This window comes from Mastigoproctus giganteus, chromosome 3, assembly GCF_048544385.1.
Source record: "Mastigoproctus giganteus isolate SK-2022 chromosome 3, ASM4854438v1, whole genome shotgun sequence".
Lineage (NCBI taxonomy): Eukaryota > Metazoa > Arthropoda > Arachnida > Uropygi > Thelyphonidae > Mastigoproctus > Mastigoproctus giganteus.
In genome coordinates this window covers 95,619,033-95,638,327 of record NC_143577.1, presented here as the reverse complement: position 1 = coordinate 95,638,327, position 19,295 = coordinate 95,619,033, and the positions used below count along the sequence as shown (strand labels likewise).

The window sequence follows — 19,295 nt, the reverse complement described above, 5'->3', positions numbered from 1 at the left end:
CCTCTGTCACTTGACTGATTCCCAAGAAAGGGGACCAATCTATGAAACTGGTGCCCGATTTCCTTAATGAATACAGACTGTAAAATCATTTCCAAAGCTATTGCCAATAGACTAAAATCTACTCTCTCTGATATCATCGATCACCAACAAACATACTCAGTACCTGGAAGATCGATTCACGACAATCTACAACTGATCCGTGACTCCTCTCCACTGCAAACAGCCAAAGAGAATTCCTAGCACTAATTAGCCTTGACCAGGATTTTGCATTCGACAGCGTTGAACACAACTACCTTTTTCAAACCTTGAAAGCCTTTTGGGTATAGACCCTACATCATCAGAACAATCCATCTGCTATACAAGGAAGCCAAATTCTGCCTGAAACTGAACAACCAGCTCACCTGCCACTTTTCATATTCCAGAGGGATAAAACAAAGCTGCCCACTCTCTGGACAATTCTACACAATTGCCATAGAACCATTCCTTAATAAAATTGCCACCAGTATACAGTCCCGATGAACGCTGCTACCAGAACCCCACCTAAAGATAACCTACTCAGCATACGCAGATGACGTCAATTGCAGTATGCCACGAGAGTGAATTTGAAGACATTCAAAAGGCTCATGATCTCTATGCTCAAGCATCAGGTGCAAAACTCAACCACTGGAAGACCAGCGGCCTGTGGGCTGGCAACTGAAAAACCAGAACAGACTCCCCCCATCCAATGCACGTGGTCCAGCGAGGGACAGAAATACCTAGGTGTGTACCTCGGCAATACCCTCCTTTTCTCCCAGAAGAACTGGCCCGATTTGCTGAGTCGTTTCAACAAAGTACTCAGGAAATGGAGGAGCGTGTGTGCCACATCTTTGCTGAGAGGGAGAGTGCTTGTGGTCAGTCATATGGCAGCAAGCGTTCTGGCACACCTTCAAAATTCTCACTCCACCTGTTGACTTCCTCCACCAAATCCAGGCATCTGTCTGAAGCTTCCTTTGGGAAAAAACCAATTGGATGTCCTGTTCCAAACTTAGCCAGCCCCTTACTCGCGGGGGTCAAGGGTTGGCCCGTCTTGACAACAAAATCACAGCATTCGGGATCACTTTTCTTCTTAAGACTCTGCAAACAAAATACCTACATTTCGACACTACGGATAAACTACTAGCAACAGCCACTAGAGGACTGTGTCTTTCAACAATATTGAGAATGAATATGGCACCAGCACCCCTCAAGCTACCGCCGTTTTATAAAGATGCACTGTACTGCTGGAAAAAAAAGCTAAACCTTCACTATACTCTTGAGAGAACATCCCTTTGCGGAATACTTTCAGAACCGCTTTTCTACAATAAAACAATAATAGACCCTGCAAATGATGATATTCTCTTCTTTCCTACATGGAACTGGGCAGGAATAAGAACCATAGGCAACCTCCTGACACCAAGCCTTGAATGGAAAGGATCAGAAGACTTGCCCATTAAAACCATAAATGCAAAGCAGCAACACAAGACATCTAAAATCAGCGATCACACAAGCTGTTCCAGACATCACTACAGCTAAAGGGATTGGAAATGTGACCGGATCCTCACCTACACCAACCTTCGTCATCACATCACCAAGAGACATGCTCCAAAAAAGTCTATCAGCTAATCATGTCTTGCCATATAGCCACGATTTTCCTGTCTTCCACCTGCAAAGCTGTCCCTGTACCCCTCTCCACTCACTACAAGCCACCATCTAACTTTCAGTGGAACATTCCGTACAGGATGAAATGTTCCAAATCGGATGCAGACATCCAGTGGAGACTTGGCATAACATTCTTTCCACCCCAATCAAGCTACAAATCTTTGGGTTATACGCACCTCAAACTACTGCCTTTTCTGCGCAACACTACAGTTACCCTGGAACACACATACCTGGCGTGCCCTGTAAACAAGGAACTAGTCAAATGCGCTTTGGATGCAGCAAAGCTTGCCTGCAACTATGCCCACACTCCGTAAAACTACTGGTACCTGCTTCACTCTGAGCAGACAGCACACACCATGCGCAACTTCCTATTCATTGCTGCCAAGGCCGTAGTTTACAATTTCTACTTAAAGCACATGAGAAGCAGTGATGACGTGCTTCGTGTTGACACATCGGCGGCCCCGGGTGCCAAGCGATTCTCGTGCGTTTAAAGAGCGTTTTTTGGTAAGCGACTAGGTTCTATTTTGCTTTCTCCCTTACTTATTAAACCTTTTCGTTAAGTAGCTTCATTTTCTTAAAAACACTAAGAGGTGAGCCCAGAAGAAGGAAAGAACCTTTTTCTTTAATTTAGTACTCCTACTAACTAACCTAACCTATACGCTTGGCCACAAGCGGCACTGCTCCTGCCTCCCCGTGGCGGGGCCGGTAATCTGGGTGGTAAAGGTAAACCCCCAGGGCCAAAAGGAGCTAACATGGATACAAATAGTTATCCCCCTTTAGAGCCATTGAGCTCAAGACAAGAGACTCCCGACATTGACCATGACTCTGTTCACCCAAAAAGGCTTCGAACGGAAGCAAAATGTCCAAATGAGATACCGAATTTCTTGGTGGTACATTCGTTATCTGCCCAACCTGTAGGCAAGTTATCACCATTCTTGATACAAAAGTGTTTAGAGTCTATTGCAGGGTCACCAAAAATGGTGAAGCGACTACAATCTGGAGACCTCCTGATCGAAACAGCCACCTCAAAACATTCTGAGCGGCTGTTAAATACAACATCATTTGGGGGGCTGACAGTATCAGTTACTCCCCACAGAACCTTAAATTCATCAAGAGGTGTGATCAGTGAGTGGGACCTAATTACAGTCTCCGAAGAAGAACTACTCCAAGAACTTAGTAGTCAAAAGGTAACAAGTGTAAAAAGAATCATGAGTAAAAAAGATGGGAATCTAACTCCAACTAGAACCATCATTTTAACATTCAGTACTCCAGACTTACCATCCTCAATCAAAGCTGGCTATTTGAATTGTCGTATTAGACCATATATTCCGAATCCTGTTCGTTGCTTCAAATGCCAGAAATATGGTCATTCACAGCAGGCATGTAGAGGTGACCCCATTTGTTCCATCTGCGGAGCTAAAGAACATACTCAAGCTGATTGCTCGGCCGCAACCGCTGCGTGTCCAAACTGCAAGGGAAGTCACCCTGCCTTTTCCAAATCTTGCGAATTATGGATTACAGGGAAAAAAATCCAAAAATATAAAATAGAAAATAAAGTTACTTTTCCTGAGGCACGTAGGCAAGTTATGTTGAGCATGCCTAGCAGTCGAACCTACGCTGCTCGCACTAGAAACTATGTATCTATTGGAGCACAAACAGATGTATCAATTCCGCCTAATACTTCAATGACTAATTGGCTTAAATCTACTCTTTCAAATTCAAAAAAAGAAAATCCTCAAAATAAAACTAGCGAAGCTACAAATACCCCAATCAGTATCCCTAGTGATACTGAATCGGTCCCATATGACACAGAGCAAAGGAAATCTGACACAGGTTCAAAAAAAATGGAAACTCCCACCAACAGTATGGAAGTAGATGAGCGTTCAGATAATGGGGAGCCCATTTTGGAACTCCATGCAAATGACACCATGGATTCTGTTCGCCCCTATTTCCCGAAAAAAGATAAAATAAAGCAAGACGGATCGAAATGCTCCACTTCTAAAAAACAGTCAGAACAATCGACCACAACTAAACTCAAATAATGTCTAATATCATACAGTGGAACTGCAGAGGACTAAGAAGCAATTCTGATGACATAAAAGATTTATTGATTGAATACAATCCGATAGGAGTATGTCTACAAGAAACTTTCTTATCATCTGAAGCTTCACCAAAATTTACAAATTATACAATATATAGAAAAGACAGGATTTCGGAGTCTCTTGCTCGCGGAGGAGTAGCTGTGCTTATAAAATCAAACATACCGTCCAGGCAAATTCAGTTACAAACTAGTCTAGAAGCTGTGGCAGCACGTATTTCAATCAGCATATCAATTACCCTAACTTCTATATATATTTCCCGTTCTCAACCATTTTCAAATACAGAACTTGATAATTTGGTTATGCAACTACCATCTCCAATTTGCCTTCTTGGTGACTTTAATGGCCACCATCCATTATGGGGGTCGCCTGCGATTGACACAAGAGGCAAATTAATCGAAACATTCATGAATAATAACAACCTAACTATACCAAATTCTGGATCTCCCACTTATATTAACCTATCTACAGGATCTACTTCTGCAATAGACTTGTCTATCTGCTCACCAGCAATTCTCCCAAGTATGTCATGGTCAGTGCTAAACAATCCTTTAAACAGCGATCACTTTCCAATCCTTAGCTCATTACAAACACGGGTAACTGCAAACCTCGAGGTCCGATCCACCTGGAAGTTCAAGAAGGCAAACTGGGAGAGCTACTGTACCCAGGTCCAGTTAGACAGGAGTTATGTTCAGCAACATCCAATTGAAGACGTAACTAACTACATTACCAATCAGATACTAAATGCAGCAAAAAATTCAATCCTGAAGTCACAACCTCACAAGTACTCCCACCATAACAACTGGTGGAATACAGATTGTTCTAATGCCAAGCGTGAGAAAAACCGTGCTTGGAACAAATTCCGTAAGTTTCCGACAACCAATAATCTAATAGAATACAAAAGAGCCAAAGCAAGGAAGATTAGGAGAAAAGCCAAACGTGACTCGTGGATCTCATTTGCCTCAACTATCACCAAAGACACTGACCCACGATTCATTTGGAGAAGAATTAAAGCACTAAATGGAAAATTCACTCGACCACCCTCTCCAATACTCTGTTGGAATGGGAAAGATCTATTGGCACCTAAGGAAATCGCCAATGCGCTAGCAGAATCATTCTCTACAATATCTGCTTCTGCTTCCTACTCGATCTCCTTTCAGCGCATCAAGGCAGATGCAGAACGCCGCAAAATTAACTTCTCCACACGGCTCTCACTTCCATACAATCAACCATTTAATATAACAGAACTCAAAGAATCCTTAAATAAATCTTCAAATAGTGCTGCCGGCCCAGACGACGTACATTACATCATGCTAAAACAATTACTTGAAGAGGACTTACGTACCCTATTAATTTTCTATAATCGAATCTTCTCAGAAAATGCCTATCCGCTTTCCTGGCATCATTCTCTCATACTTGCCATACCAAAACCAGGCAAAGACCCTTCTTTGGTTAACAATTATAGGCCAATATCTCTCACAAGCTGCACGGGGAAAATTTTTGAAAGAATGGTACATACGAGGCTTACCTGGATCTTAGAAGCAGAGAACCTTTTCAACAGATCATCAGAGTGGCTTTCGTAAGAACAGATCCACTCTTGATGTCCTTATCAAAGCTGAATCGAATATTCGCAACGCCTTTGTCATGAAGCAACATCTAGTCATGGTCAATTTAGATATTGAAAAGGCATTTGATACTACCTGACGACATGGTATTATTATGGACCTTTATCACCTAGGACTAAGGGGTCATCTCCCTCAGATAATTCAGAATTTCTTGTGCCACCGCTCTTTTCAGGTCCGTTATCAGAACGTACTGTCTACACCCCATATTCAGGAAGAAGGAGTACCACAGGGATCTATACTCAGCGCAACGTTATATGCAATTCGAGTCAACAGCATAACTAGAGACATCCCCAAAACTGTGGAGGCTTATATGTACGCGGATGACCTCGCCATCTCCTGCCAATCGCAAAGCATGAACACCATTGAGCGTCAACTCCAACTTGCCATTAACAGAATTGAATCCTGGATGTCACGCAACGGATATCGACTAGCTGAACAAAAGTCTACCACCACTCACTTTTGTAAGAAACGTGCTGTCCACCACCATCCTGAATTACGGCTAAACAATTGTCCAATACCAGTAGTAAACAGCATCAGATTTCTTGGTCTGATATTAGATAGTAAGCTTAACTTCCAAGCACATATCACATATCTACGAACTACTTGTCTAAAACAGTTGAACATGCTTCGATCAGTCTCATCCATGTCGTGGGGAGCTGATCGGTACTCCTTACTTCACCTCTACAAATCTCTGATCCGTTCACGCTTAGATTATGGTTCTCCCGTATATGACTCAGCTAGGAAAAGCACATTAGATCGGCTGAATGTCATCCAGCACAGTGCCCTGAGGACTGCTCTGGGCGCATTCAGGACTTCTCCCATGCAAAGTCTTTATATCGAAGCCCACGAGCCTCCATTACATCTTCGTAGAAAAACATTATTGCTTTTCTATGCTTCTAAGATCCAGAGTCTTCCATCGCACCCCAGTTGGGAGTATCTTTATCACACTCAGTGGGATTCCTTTTATGAGAATAAGCCACATGAAAATCGACCTGCTTCTCTCAGGATCAAAGATCTTATTCTGAGTTGGAACATTGATTTAGCTGATATTTTTCAGAACACAACTGCACCTATTCCACCTTGGACGTATGTTTGTGCCTCACATGACACACATTTTCTCCAGTGGGGGAAGAATGTCATATCTCCCAATAACATGAGACAGTTGCAGTCAGCTCATGCTACTCTTAACTCTGATTTCTGTAAAATATATACTGATGGGTCCAAAACTGATAGTATGGTAGGTGCTGCAGCTGTTTTTCCTACATGTACAATTTCAGCCACATTACCTTTATCATGCAGTGTCTTCACTACTGAACTTTATGCCATCAAGTTAGCACTTAGTAAGATTATTGAACTTTGCATCTCACCCGCAATAATTTACACGGATTCCCTCAGTGCTATCAATGCCATAAGGAAGAATTTCTCCTCTTCTCATCCTACATTGAAAGAAATTCATTCCCAACTATTTTCCTGTAGTATGTCCAATCAGTCAATCTGCTTTTGCTGGATCCCTGGCCATTCTGGCATTCCGGGAAATGAAAGTGCAGACTTTGCCGCTAAACATCCTCAACCCACTCTCTCACAACATCCTCAGGTTCCATACACTGATTACAAACCTGTTATTCGTAAAGCATGTTACCACAACTGGTCACAGATATGGAAAAGGAATACTAACAGCAAACTTTACCAAATAAAACAAGAACGAAAGCTGTGGCTCTCTTGCTTCAGACCAAACAGACGTGAGGAAGTGGTGTTGGCAAGGCTAAGAATTGGACATACACATCATACCCATCTCCACTTGCTATTGGGAGAAATCCCACCTCAGTGTTCATCCTGTTAACAGTCGGCTTACTGTCCGCCATTTTCTGCTTGATTGTCCCTTGCATTCAACCATCTGGTCAAACACTTTTCAATCAATTTCCAGGCTTATCGTATCACCTGATTTATCTCATATCCTAGGAAACAATGCAAATATTGAAGAACTTTTAATATACTTAAAATGTATTGGCCTATACAAAAGTATAATTTTTAACAACTATAAAGAGAGGGTCATGCAATTAAACGATGAATAGACACAATTTGGCCTCAGATGCCCTTGTGTCTTTAAACCCAATAACAACAACAACAACAACGACACATCGGCGCAACATCTGAAGTGGAGCCTACGGAGGAAGTTACAGAGCAGGCTTCTACTCGAATTCCACTGCAAAAGACCAGAAACTGTGGATCATCTTAATAGCAAATGAAACAGTGGCAGTTACCTCTTCACCATCACTGAACAGTCCATCGCCTTCAACGTATGAAATATGAGACTGATCCAATGCCAAGAAACTGTTTTCTCAGTTCCTGAAATTGAAATGTTGAAACGTTTGTATTTATTTCTAAAAAGTTTCTTTATTTTTCCTTTTTTTTTCCCTTTGTATATAGAATGTAAATAGTTGTTGTTGAAAATGTATCTGCTGTTCACGTTTGAATAAAAAATAAAAAAAATCTATCTATTTATCTTAGGACATATTTCCCTTTTGACTTGGTAGCCTGTGTATAGGTTACGAAACACATTTAGTACTGTTTTTATTTTTGACTTGGTGCATTGTGGCATAATTGCATGGGATACATACAAATTAACACGTGACACAGAAGCCTATGATAGATACAAGTTGATCTGTAACCAAGTTACAAAGGAGGTTAGGCAGGCGAAGGCAGATTACGAGAAATCTTTGGCAAGGGATGCAAAGAAAAACAGCAAAGAGTTCTTTACTTATGTAAACTCTAGAAGGAAGGGAATGAATCAGATTGGTCAACTGTTGATGATCCTGCTCAGGTAGCTAACAAACTAAATGAATATTTTGCATCGACATTCACACATGAGGATTTATTCAGCGAGGGGAATGCCAGAGGTGTATTCAACTCTGGCAGTAAGCTAGAGAATCGTGTTGATTCTCTAGCTTACTGAATCTAGAGAAATTGTTGAAGATAAATACAAGTAAGGCACCTGGGGTGGATGGGATCTATCCAGTTATATTAAAGGAGGCAGCAAAGGAAGTAAGCAAACCCTTAGCCATAATTATGAGAGCTTCTTTGGACTCAGGGGAAGTACCCATGGACTGGAGATATGCAAATGTGACCCCAATTCACAAAGGAGGATCAAAGGGCAACACAAGTAATTATAGACCTGTTAGTTTAACTTCTGTTCCAGGAAAATTAGTGGAGGCACTCGTTAAAGAAGCACTGCAGGATCATCTAGACAAGACTTCAGTTATAGCTCGGACACAGCATGGTTTTGTTAAGGGGAAGTCTTGCCTGACCAATTTGATTGGATACTATGATGCAGTCACAAAAGAACTGGATGCAGGGAATAACTTTGATATTATATACTTGGATCTTAGAAAGGCTTTTGATACTGTTGCACATGGAAGACTGCTGCCCAAATTGGAGCAGTGTGGCATTGGAGGCAAATTGCTACTATGGATAAAGGGGTGTTTGAGGGGGAGAAGACAGAGTGGTAATTAATGGACACTGCTCATCGTGGACTAATGTTATTAGTGGAGTCCCTCAGGGTTCAGTATTGGGTCCATTATTGTTTTCTGTATTTATAAATGATATTGATGATGGTATATCAAGCTTAATGTCGAAGTTTGCAGACGATACGAAGGTTGGCAGGGTTGTCAAGGACACTACTGACGCTATGCTACTGCAACAGGATCTGGGAAGGTTGAACAGATGGGCTGAGAGGTGGCAAATGAAGTTTAACATTGACAAATATAAAGTACTACATATGGGAAACAGCAACTCCAGAGCAACGTATCAACTGTGTGGTACTACACTGACAGTGGTAGAGAATGAAAGGGACCTGGGGGTGGTTGTGCAGGCAGATATGAAGTTCTCTGAGCAGTGCAGATGGGCTGCAAGAGTATCTCATGGTGTATTGTCAATGATATATAGCAATTTTTCTAGCAGGGATAGGGAGGTGATTATTCCCTTGTATAAGGCAATGGTTAGGCCACACCTAGAGTACTGTATACAGGTCTGGAGGCCTCATTTCAGAAGGATGTAGAGATACTGGAACGAGTACAGAGAACGCAACAAGATTAGTGAATGGAACAAAGGGGTGCTCTTACGAAGAAAGGCTTAAGTTTTGCAAATTACAGCATCTGGAGACTAGGCACCAGCGAGGTGATTTGATAGAGGTGTATAAAGCCTTGAATGGTTTGAGCATGCTCAGTGCTGATGGGATTCTTTCTCTTGCTCAGAATAATCACCTGAGAGGGCATAAATTCAAATTGAGGAAAGACAGAAGTAGGATAGACGTGAGGAAATTTGCCTTTAGCCAGCGGGTGGTTGGTTGGTGGAACAGACTTCCATCCCTTGTCGTGGAAGTTGATAGCCTAAATAAGTTTAAGGCTCAGCTGGACAGGTATTTTGAATGAACAGAGGGGTGAAGTGGAAGTGGTTATTTTTTATTATTTATTTATTTATTTATTTATTTTTTTTTTGGCTGATGCTGCATAAGCTTGCTTTCTTGCATCAAATGCCTCTGCTAATGCTAATAACTCCCAATCTGCTATAAAAAAATTAAACTAACTAACCAACTGTAATGTCATTACAGCACTTAGCACTTCTTTTGCAGTCAGAATTTGAACCTTGGATCGTCCTATTTTCCTTAATGTGCAATAATTATTTATGGTCTAGTTTGTTTGACTTTACACAATTTCTTCATCCATTGTTTCTCTAGAAATTTTACCATCTTTGGCTGCATGAATAAAATTATGAAATTCATTAGCCTTTACTATGTCTTTCTTATTTGCCAAAACATTTAATACATTCAGCCAAAGAAATTGCATTTTCCTGAGTATCTTCTATATTATTGTCTGGGAAATTTTGTCACACCTGGCAGAATTCCTTCTTGCTTAAAGTAATTAACAATTGCTTTATATATGATGCTTTCTGAGTTTTTTAGATCATGAGAGTACTCAGGAGAGAAATATTAAATTGTTTCTCAGTCTCTGCGTCTTGAATCATTTAGAGGATCTTGGGCAGGGAGAAACATTTGTGAATACTGTGGCACCCTGATTTTGTAGTTTCACTACTATCTAAAGGCATACTGCTAGCTTCTCCATTCATTTTTCTGAAAGTAATATTGTTATGAAAGCTATTGTTATAAGTGAAGTTTTTATAACCTTTTCATGTAGTATGTACGTGGGTTTTAGTTTAGTCTTGAAATTTCATTGTGAAATACTGTTGGTTGATATAACAGGAATCACCATAACCAATTTCTGCTCATTATACTCAAAATTAAAAATGTTGCACCACATAGATGTAATTTTTTTTTTTTGTGAGTTTGTAGTTAAACTCCAAATAATGAATAGTAGCTAGTACATATACATGTTTTGATAGGTGCAGATGTCAAATCAAAAGAACAATGCCCAGAAATATCTCTGGAAAATGATTTGGGGTGTGTTAAGAAAATCCCATATTAGAGTAGATATATATTTTGTGGAGAGTAGCTGCTTAAAAGAAAAATAACACCAGGAGAAAAAGAGTCTAGTTTTTTTTTTTTTTTATGTAGGTGAAGCTGCATTAGTGATATGTTTATGAAAAGGAATGTTGGCTTTGGCATGAAAGATTAATTACAGAGATAGGACCAAAAGTTGACCAGAGGTGGGGCTTGAATCAACCTGATTTTTAAGAGAAGCCAGAGAAGAAAAAGTCTGTGGGAGTAAGGTCAAAAAATCTTGGAGGACCAAGATTTGAGCCTCTGTAACAATCACTCTTCCCATTAACCTTTTATTCAGCATTATTATTGTATTACACTAGCACAGGGAGAATTCTGTATTGCCTAATACTTGTTCAGTTTGGTGTAAATTTATGAAATTTAGATGCTGCACAAATAATGAATACAGGCACTCCTCTACTTACGTACAACTCGCAGATACGTACAGAGCAAAAAGCTGTTGTTATGTTTGGTTATAAGAATCAATTTTGAACACCTTCATGATATTTTTCTAAAGCTATTTCTGGAGGTCACTACCATAAAACAAAAAAAAAATTAGCAGGTTCTGGTTTATTGGGCCTTTCTGTTAGTGCAGTCTACTGAAAATGGGTAGTAAAGTCGATCGTATTGCATTCGGGATGATACCGATAGCTGGAATTCTGTGGAATTTTACGTTATTATGGTGAGATGTGCTTCCCCTTCAACGAAATCTTCAATCATATAAAAATCATAAATTTTCAGAATCTTCTCTTCATTCCTATTTTTTGGGCTTTGTAAAGTTGTTACTCCATATCTCACTTGCTCGTATCATATTAACATGCAGCCATGTTCTTTGTTATTGGTTGCTTATTTTCTCTGTTTTAAATTTTACGACCAAAAAAAAAAAAAAAGTCAGTGAACAGAAATATCAATTAGTATTAAGTTATGTACGTAAGCATAAATTTATTTTTATTTTGCCAACCTGTGGGAAATATTCTTCAGATTTTTATGCATCATTTAATTTTGTTAATTGGAGGAAGTAAAGTATAAATTTGTGTTCTATATCTACTTTTATAGCCTGAGAATAATATTCCTCCTATTTTCGTTTATTAGATAGCCATTTAATACAACTAAAATTCAGTTCACAAACGTAATCACAATAACCAGCGCTTACTGCATGTCGTATAGTGAATGGTATTTTATTTTGGAGAGTTCGTCGTAAAGTGATTTGATCGTAGATTAAATTAAATTACGTATCGTATTTAGTTTAAATTAGTTTTGAATAAATACTGCACTCTACATTATTATTCATTGTATGTTTTTTCAGCCTCATTTAACTCGGTCACAAATCGTAAAATGCTGTACATGATTAAGTTTGTTGGGGGTTATAATCTCAGTGCATTTTACTGTACATGTATTTTGTATCTATAAGACCGAAGTTGGACTTAGGTACAAAATGGACTTACGTACATGGAAAAAACTGATTAAGTACCTAAGTTGAGGAATGCCTGTATTTGGTTTAACTGCTACTTGGATTTCAGAAAATCTTTTGATACTGTTGCACATAAAAGACTACTGTGCAAATTGGAGCATTATAGCATTAAGGGCAGGTAGCTGTGGATAAAAGGATGGTCGAGTAGAAGACAGAGTGGTAATCAATGGACATTGCTCTTCATGGACTAATGTTATTAGTGGGGTTCCCCAAGGGTTTGGCTTTAGGCCCATTGTTGTTTTCTATATATGTCAATGATATTGATGAAGCTTAATTAAATTTACGGATGATACAAAGGTTGGCAGGGTTGTTAATGACAGTATGCTACTGCAACAGGTTCTAAAAAGGTTGGGCAGATGAGCTGAGAAGTGGCAACTGAAGTTTAACATTGACAAATGTAAAGTACTGCAAAGGACCTGGGGGATAATTGTGCAGTTGGATATGAAGTTTTCTTAGCAGTGCAGACAGGCTACCAGAACAGCTCATGGGATTTTGTCAATGATATACAGGAATTTTGCTAGCAGGGATAAGGAGGTGATTATCCCTTTGTATAAGGCAATGGTCAGACCACACCATAAGTACTGCATACAGGTCTGGAGGCTTCATTTTATGAAGGATGTAGAGCTGCTGGAATGAGTACAGAGTAGGGCAGTGAGATTGGTGAGGGGAATAAAACGGTGCTTTTAGCAAGAAAGGCATAAGTTCTGCAAATTGCGGCATCTTGAGATTAGGCACCTGTGAGCTGATCTGATTTGAGGTGTATAAGCTTTGAATGGTGTGAGCAAGCTTAATGCTGATGGGATTTTTCTTCTTGCTCAGATTATGCATTGCGGGGGCATAAATTCAAATTGAGGAAAGGCAGTTGCAGAATAGATGTGTGGAAGTTTGCCTTTAGTCAGTGGATGGTTGATTGCTGGAACAAACTTTTATCTATCTTTGTGGAAATTGATAGCTTAAATAAATTCAAGGAAGAACTGGACACACTTTTTGGAGCAAATGGATGGATGAAATGGGAAGGTTTTTTTTTTTTTTTTGCTGAAGGAGGTGTAAGCTTGCTTTCTTGCATTGTTTGTCACTGCTAATGCTAATTTCCATCATGTTGATCCTGTCTGGCTCTATTTTTTTTCTGATCAATCACGCTTGCCATGTGTAAAAGCTTCATGAACTGATATGGCAGTGTAGCAGTATTAGTATTTTTGTAGCAGTGCTAGTATTTTTGCATTGTGCTTGTTTATTTGAAATGAATTTTTCCAGCCATAAAGATCAATTTAACTATATTTCATTTTATTTAGAAATATATTCTAATATTTTTTTTCCACATAGCATAAAGGAGTACCTTATTGCCACGTTCCTTGCTACAGCGTTTTGTTCGGTCCTACTTTATTTGGTCATGGTTCTCAAGTTGAAGCGCATACTAGTTTTGGTAAGGTTGAGAACAGACAAGGCACTCCTGTTCCGAGGTAAGATTTTATACCTCCTTTTTTGAAGTCTTTATACGTTCATATCATATAAATGCACTAATTGTGTTTCTCTTTTGTTATCTCTATATAAAAATGGGTAAAATCTTAAAATATTTTGTAATAATTATGCTGGGTAGAACATATTGGAAAAACTATGTTACATGGTATTAATGACTGATAAATTGAAGTGCCATCCAAAAATTTCTGTCGTATAATAAAAAAAAATCATTTATCAGTTATTGCACGGTATTGCCCTTAAACATAATCCTCTTTTGGGATAATATATGCCTTTTCCAGAAATTGTACTATAGTTGGATTTGTTTTTTTATCTTCTGCAGTACCTCTTTTTTTTGAGATTGTTGATATAACTCCTAAATATCATTAAATTTCTTCATTTTGAATTTAAATTTCAGTCTTAGAAACAAGGAGAGATAACAGAAAGCTATATCTGATATTACAGTGAGCAGGGAGCTAGGCAACAAGGCCAACATTTCTGGCCTTGTTCAAGGCCAGAAATGCCCTTGATATGCATGGTGGGGGGACCTCCCAGTGATGCTCCAGATTAGCATCCACTATCCACAGCCATGCAAGAGTCAACCATGTTGCCTCTATGCAGGTACATGGTGAGGGGACTCCCAGTGATGCTGCTGGTTCTCAAGATTAACACCACTAGGATCCAACACCCTAAGCCTAGATTCCAGGCTAATATCACAGGAAACTGATGTGTTTGCGATGCACTGTGTGGCCCATGGAAACTCAGAAATAGGAATCCTGGTCCTGGTGGTTGAGGGGCCCAGCTTCAACACCGCTTTCCCCTGTTTCAACAAGATGGGCGGTCCTGGATGGCTCTACCAGGATCAATCGGTTAGTGGGTTTGCTTGCAAGGGTCAACCTCGTCAATGCCATGCCCCTACCCTTATGGTCTGAGGGACAGGATTTTGGCTGGGTGCAATTCAGGTATAGTGTCTGGGTGACCTGCCGTCCCACTCATGGGTGCATTTATTGCTTGCCCTGTAGTGGCTAGCATCCCGTCTGGGCCCTGTGGTGGGCGGGGAGCCATGCACTGAACAAAAATTAAAACAACTATGAATCCTGATAAAAGTATTTCTTCTGGGATCCCAACACAGTCCCTGTCAGAAAAATTAAATGTTGACGCAGATAGAATTAATTCAGCAAAGAACCGAAGAAATATCAGGTCCTACACCTTGCTTCCTTATAATTCATTCTACTAGTGAGAAGCCCCTAGGAAAAATTTTACCCTTCTTTATCCAGAAGTGTTTGGGACAGTTGGCCGACTCTCCTAAATCAGTGAAACTGTTTTGTTCAGGTGACTTCCTTATAGAGACCAGAAGTTACACTTTCAGAACAGCCCTCTGAGCCACATGTTTGTGGGAATACCAAATAATCACAGTTTCTACGGCCTCGGGTGCCAAGCATTCCATGGCCAAGCAATTATAGTGCATTTCATATAGCGATCTTTTCAAAGAGCTTTTGTCCTACAGAGATTATTTTTTGTTCTGATTACTGTTTTCTTCATTTTCTACTCAAGTAGCTCTTTGACACACAGGAAGCAAAGGCAAAGGCCCAGAAAGGAAAGACACTTTTATGTTTCTTTTTCATATCTCTCACTAACACAACTAACAGCTGCTTCGTCACCTCGTGGCACTGCTCCTGCCTCCCCGTGGCCGGACTGGTAACCTGGGTTATAAAGACAAACCCCCAGGGCCAAAAGGAGCCTTCATGGATAAAAATTCTTATCCACCCTAAGAGCCTATGAGTTCGAGATCTGACACTTACAAAGACTATGACACCAACATGACCTAGGTAATGACAATCCAAAGAGACAGAAGACCAATCAGATGGAGCGACCCTGCCCATCATTCTTAATTTTCCACTCGTTCACTGGTCAGCCTATGAGCAAACTGTCTCCCTTTGTTATACAAAAACATCTGGAAGGTATTGCTGGATCTCTTAAGACTGTTAAAAGACTCCAATCAGGATACTTATTAGTGGAAATTACAAACCACAGGCATTCGGAGAAGCTTTTACAGCTTACAAACTTTGCTGGCATTCCAATAAAAATATCTGCTCCTGCAACCCTACATTCATCTAAGGGTGTCATACCCAGTTGGGACCTTTTGCATGTCACAGAGGAGGAAATAACCCAGCAACTGCAGGGACAAAATGTAATTCAAGCAAAACATATAATGACTAAAAAAGATAATCAACTTATACCAACCAGAAATATTATTCTCACCTTCAGTGCACCCAACTCGCCCTCCTCTGTAAAAGCAGGTTATTTACTTTGCTGCATTCACCCCTACATTCCCAATCTTTTACAATGCTACAAAAGCCTAAAGTATGGCCACTCACAAACTGTATGCAGAGGAGTTCCTGTCTGCCCTAACTGTGGGTCCTCAGATCACATACAAAGTGACTGTATGACCACAAAAATGACGTGACCAAATTGAAGGGTGATCATCCTGCATATTCTGAGACATGTGAAAAATGGAAAACTGAGAAAACAAGTATAAAATACAAGGTTAAGAACAAAGTAAGTTACCAAGAAGCGAGAAAATTAGTTGTACCTCCTATAAACAAAAATGTAACCTATGCCAATGCCGTAAAAAAGTATCAAACAGTCTCCACTCAAACCGATGTCACGGTTCCCACTAATAAATAAATTTCTGATTGGGCTAGAAATATCTTCTCTGAACAACAACCAAGTATATGTAAGCAACAACCCAAACTCTTAGATCAGCCAAATAATACTCCTCTGACAATACCAGCAGCATCTCCTCCTTCAAAGAGTGCTACCACATTGCATATTACAAACTCAAATGCAATTAAAGATATCCAGGACACAACCATGGACACAGATGGCACATCAATACAGGAAGATCCTGTTTTAGAAATCTATGATGAAGAAGAAGAAATGGAAATTGGCCGGCCAGTTTTCTCCAAAAAAGATAAACAAAAACTGGAACGTAATAAGCCAGTCACCTTCAAAAAGCAGTCAGATACAGCTCCATCAATTAAACACAAATAATGCCTTGTATTTTACAATGGAACTGCACAGGTTTTGTTGCAACACAGATGACATCCATAATCTAATTAATTGATATTCTCCAGTTGCTCTTTGTCTTCAGGAAACTTACCTAACCTTGTAAATTTCTACTTCGATAAAGAACTATTGCCTTTATCGAAGAGATCATAATACAGTTAATGCTGCCCATGGTGGTGTGGCAATCCTAATAAATTTAAAAATCCCAACTAAACATATTCTAGAAATAGAAGAATATTCTAGAAATAGAACTGAAATAGAAGCTATTGCTGTTCATATAATTCTCCATATTGCAATAACACTAGTTTCAGTCTACTTACAACCAAACTATACTTATTGTTTAAAAGATCTCGAAGACCACTTTATACAGATGCCTCCACCTCTTTGTATATTAGGGGACTTTAATGGGCACAACCCCTTATGGGGCTCTTCTAAATTAGATAGATGGGGTCGACTCATTGAAAGCGTTTTAGAGGCACTAAATCTCGTCTTACTCAATACTGGTGCACACACTCACATTCAGCTCCCAACTGGACAAACCTCAGCAGTAGATCTCTCCATTTGTTCTACAGTACTGGCCCCGACCATAGAGTGGTATGTTGTTAATGATCCTATGGGCAGTGATCACTTCCCAATTGTATGTAACATATTAATAGCACAGACTCCTCTAAATCCACCCTGCAGGAAATTTGTCCGAGCAAACTGGGCAGAATTCCAGTCATCAATATCCTTTGATGAGGAACAAATCCGTCTCCAGCCTATTGATGATGTGACAGATTACATCACGTAACATCTCCTAAATGTGGCCAAAGACACAATACCACTATAAAATCCCCCTGGCCGAAAACATTATAATTATTGGTGGAATAAGGAATGCACAATAGCAAAAATTAAAGCCTGGAATTTGTTTCGGCAATATCCAACCACAATCAATCTGATAAATTATAAAAAATTAAGGGCAAAAGGACGTTTCATGTAAAGGCGAGCCAAGAAAGAATCGTGGATCCATTTTGCATCCAGCATCAACAGAAATACTGAGCAAAATAATTTTAAAAAAAAATTAGATAGCTATCTGGTAAGTTTCCAACCATACCATCTCCAGTCCTCTCTTGGAACGAGCGAGATCTACCAAGTCCCTTGCATATAGCAAATGCTTTGGGAAGTACCTTTGCTGAAATATCAGCAGCATCTGCTTATACTACATCTTTCCAGCAAATTAAAAACAGTAAAGGACAGCATGCTACTAGTAATTTCCAAACTACTCTAAGTCTACCGTATAACAAACCGCGGCAATATTCTGAACTTTTACGTGCTATTAAAACAGCCCACAATGGTGCTGCCGGACTGGATGGGATCTATTATGTCATGCTGCAACACCTTGATGACAAAGCTTTGTCCCTCCTTCTGCTCTTTTACAATTGCATTATTTTAGAAAATATTTATCCAGCTTCTTGGCATCATTCTATTGTTTTGCGGTTCCTAAAGATCCATTCCTAAAAAGCCTGGAAAAGATCCATCCAACCCCCATAGCTATAGACCAATATCTCTCTCAAGCTGCCTCAGCAAAATCCTTGAAAAAATTGTCCACAGTAGACTCGTCTGGATCATTGAGTCAGAACATCTAACGAGCCATAGTCAACACGGCTTTTGAAAAAAACAGGTCATTCTTGGATCTCACGGTCAAGGCTGAATTTTTCATTCGGAATACCTTCGTTAAGCACGAAGATTTAGTATTGGTTTCAATAGATATAGACAAGGCATTTGACACCACATGGTGGCATGGCATACTTAGTGATCTTTATGCTCTCGGTCTACGGGGCAACTTTTCCAGATTTGTTCAGAATTTTCTACATTTTAGATCGTTCCAAGTCAGATACCAAGTGAGATGACATGCAGTCTCTACAACTTTCATTCAGGAAGAAGGTGTTCCACAGGGATCAGTATTGAGTGCTACTCTTTTTCTCTTAGAATCAATTCCATCACTAAACAGCTTCCAAACACAATTGAGACTTACCTTTATGCAGATGATCTTTCCATCTTCTGCCATTCCCAAAACATGAGATCTATTGAAAGACAGCTTCAGATATCACTAAATAAAATACAACAATGGACCAGCCTCAATGGCTACCGACTCTCTCATCAGAAAACAGTTGTAATCCATTTTTGTAGACAATGAAAACTTCATCTGGATCCTGAATTTCAAATTTTCTGTCTCCATCCCAGTCACTACTAACATCAGATTTCTAGGATTAAACCTTGACAACAAATTAAATTTCTTAGACCATATTAAAAATCTACGTACTTACTATATAAAAAAGTTAAATATACTTAGAACTTTATCCTCCCTAACATGGGGTGCAGATTGTACCTCCCTGCTTTGGTTATTCAGGGCATTAATCAGATCCCGT

At 39.7% G+C, this 19,295-nt stretch overlaps 1 protein-coding gene across 2 annotated transcripts in view; it reads left to right on the top strand.

Annotated features, from left to right (window-relative positions):
• Rassf (Ras association family member) overlaps positions 1 to 19,295 on the top strand; it is a 285,214-nt gene that overhangs the window by 57,029 nt on the left and 208,890 nt on the right. For both annotated transcript variants that reach the window (XM_090370595.1, XM_090370596.1), the window contains exon 3: positions 13,687 to 13,823. In XM_090370595.1, coding sequence (XP_090226721.1) covers positions 13,687 to 13,823 — 137 coding nt within the window. The remainder of the gene's footprint in view (positions 1 to 13,686; positions 13,824 to 19,295) is intronic.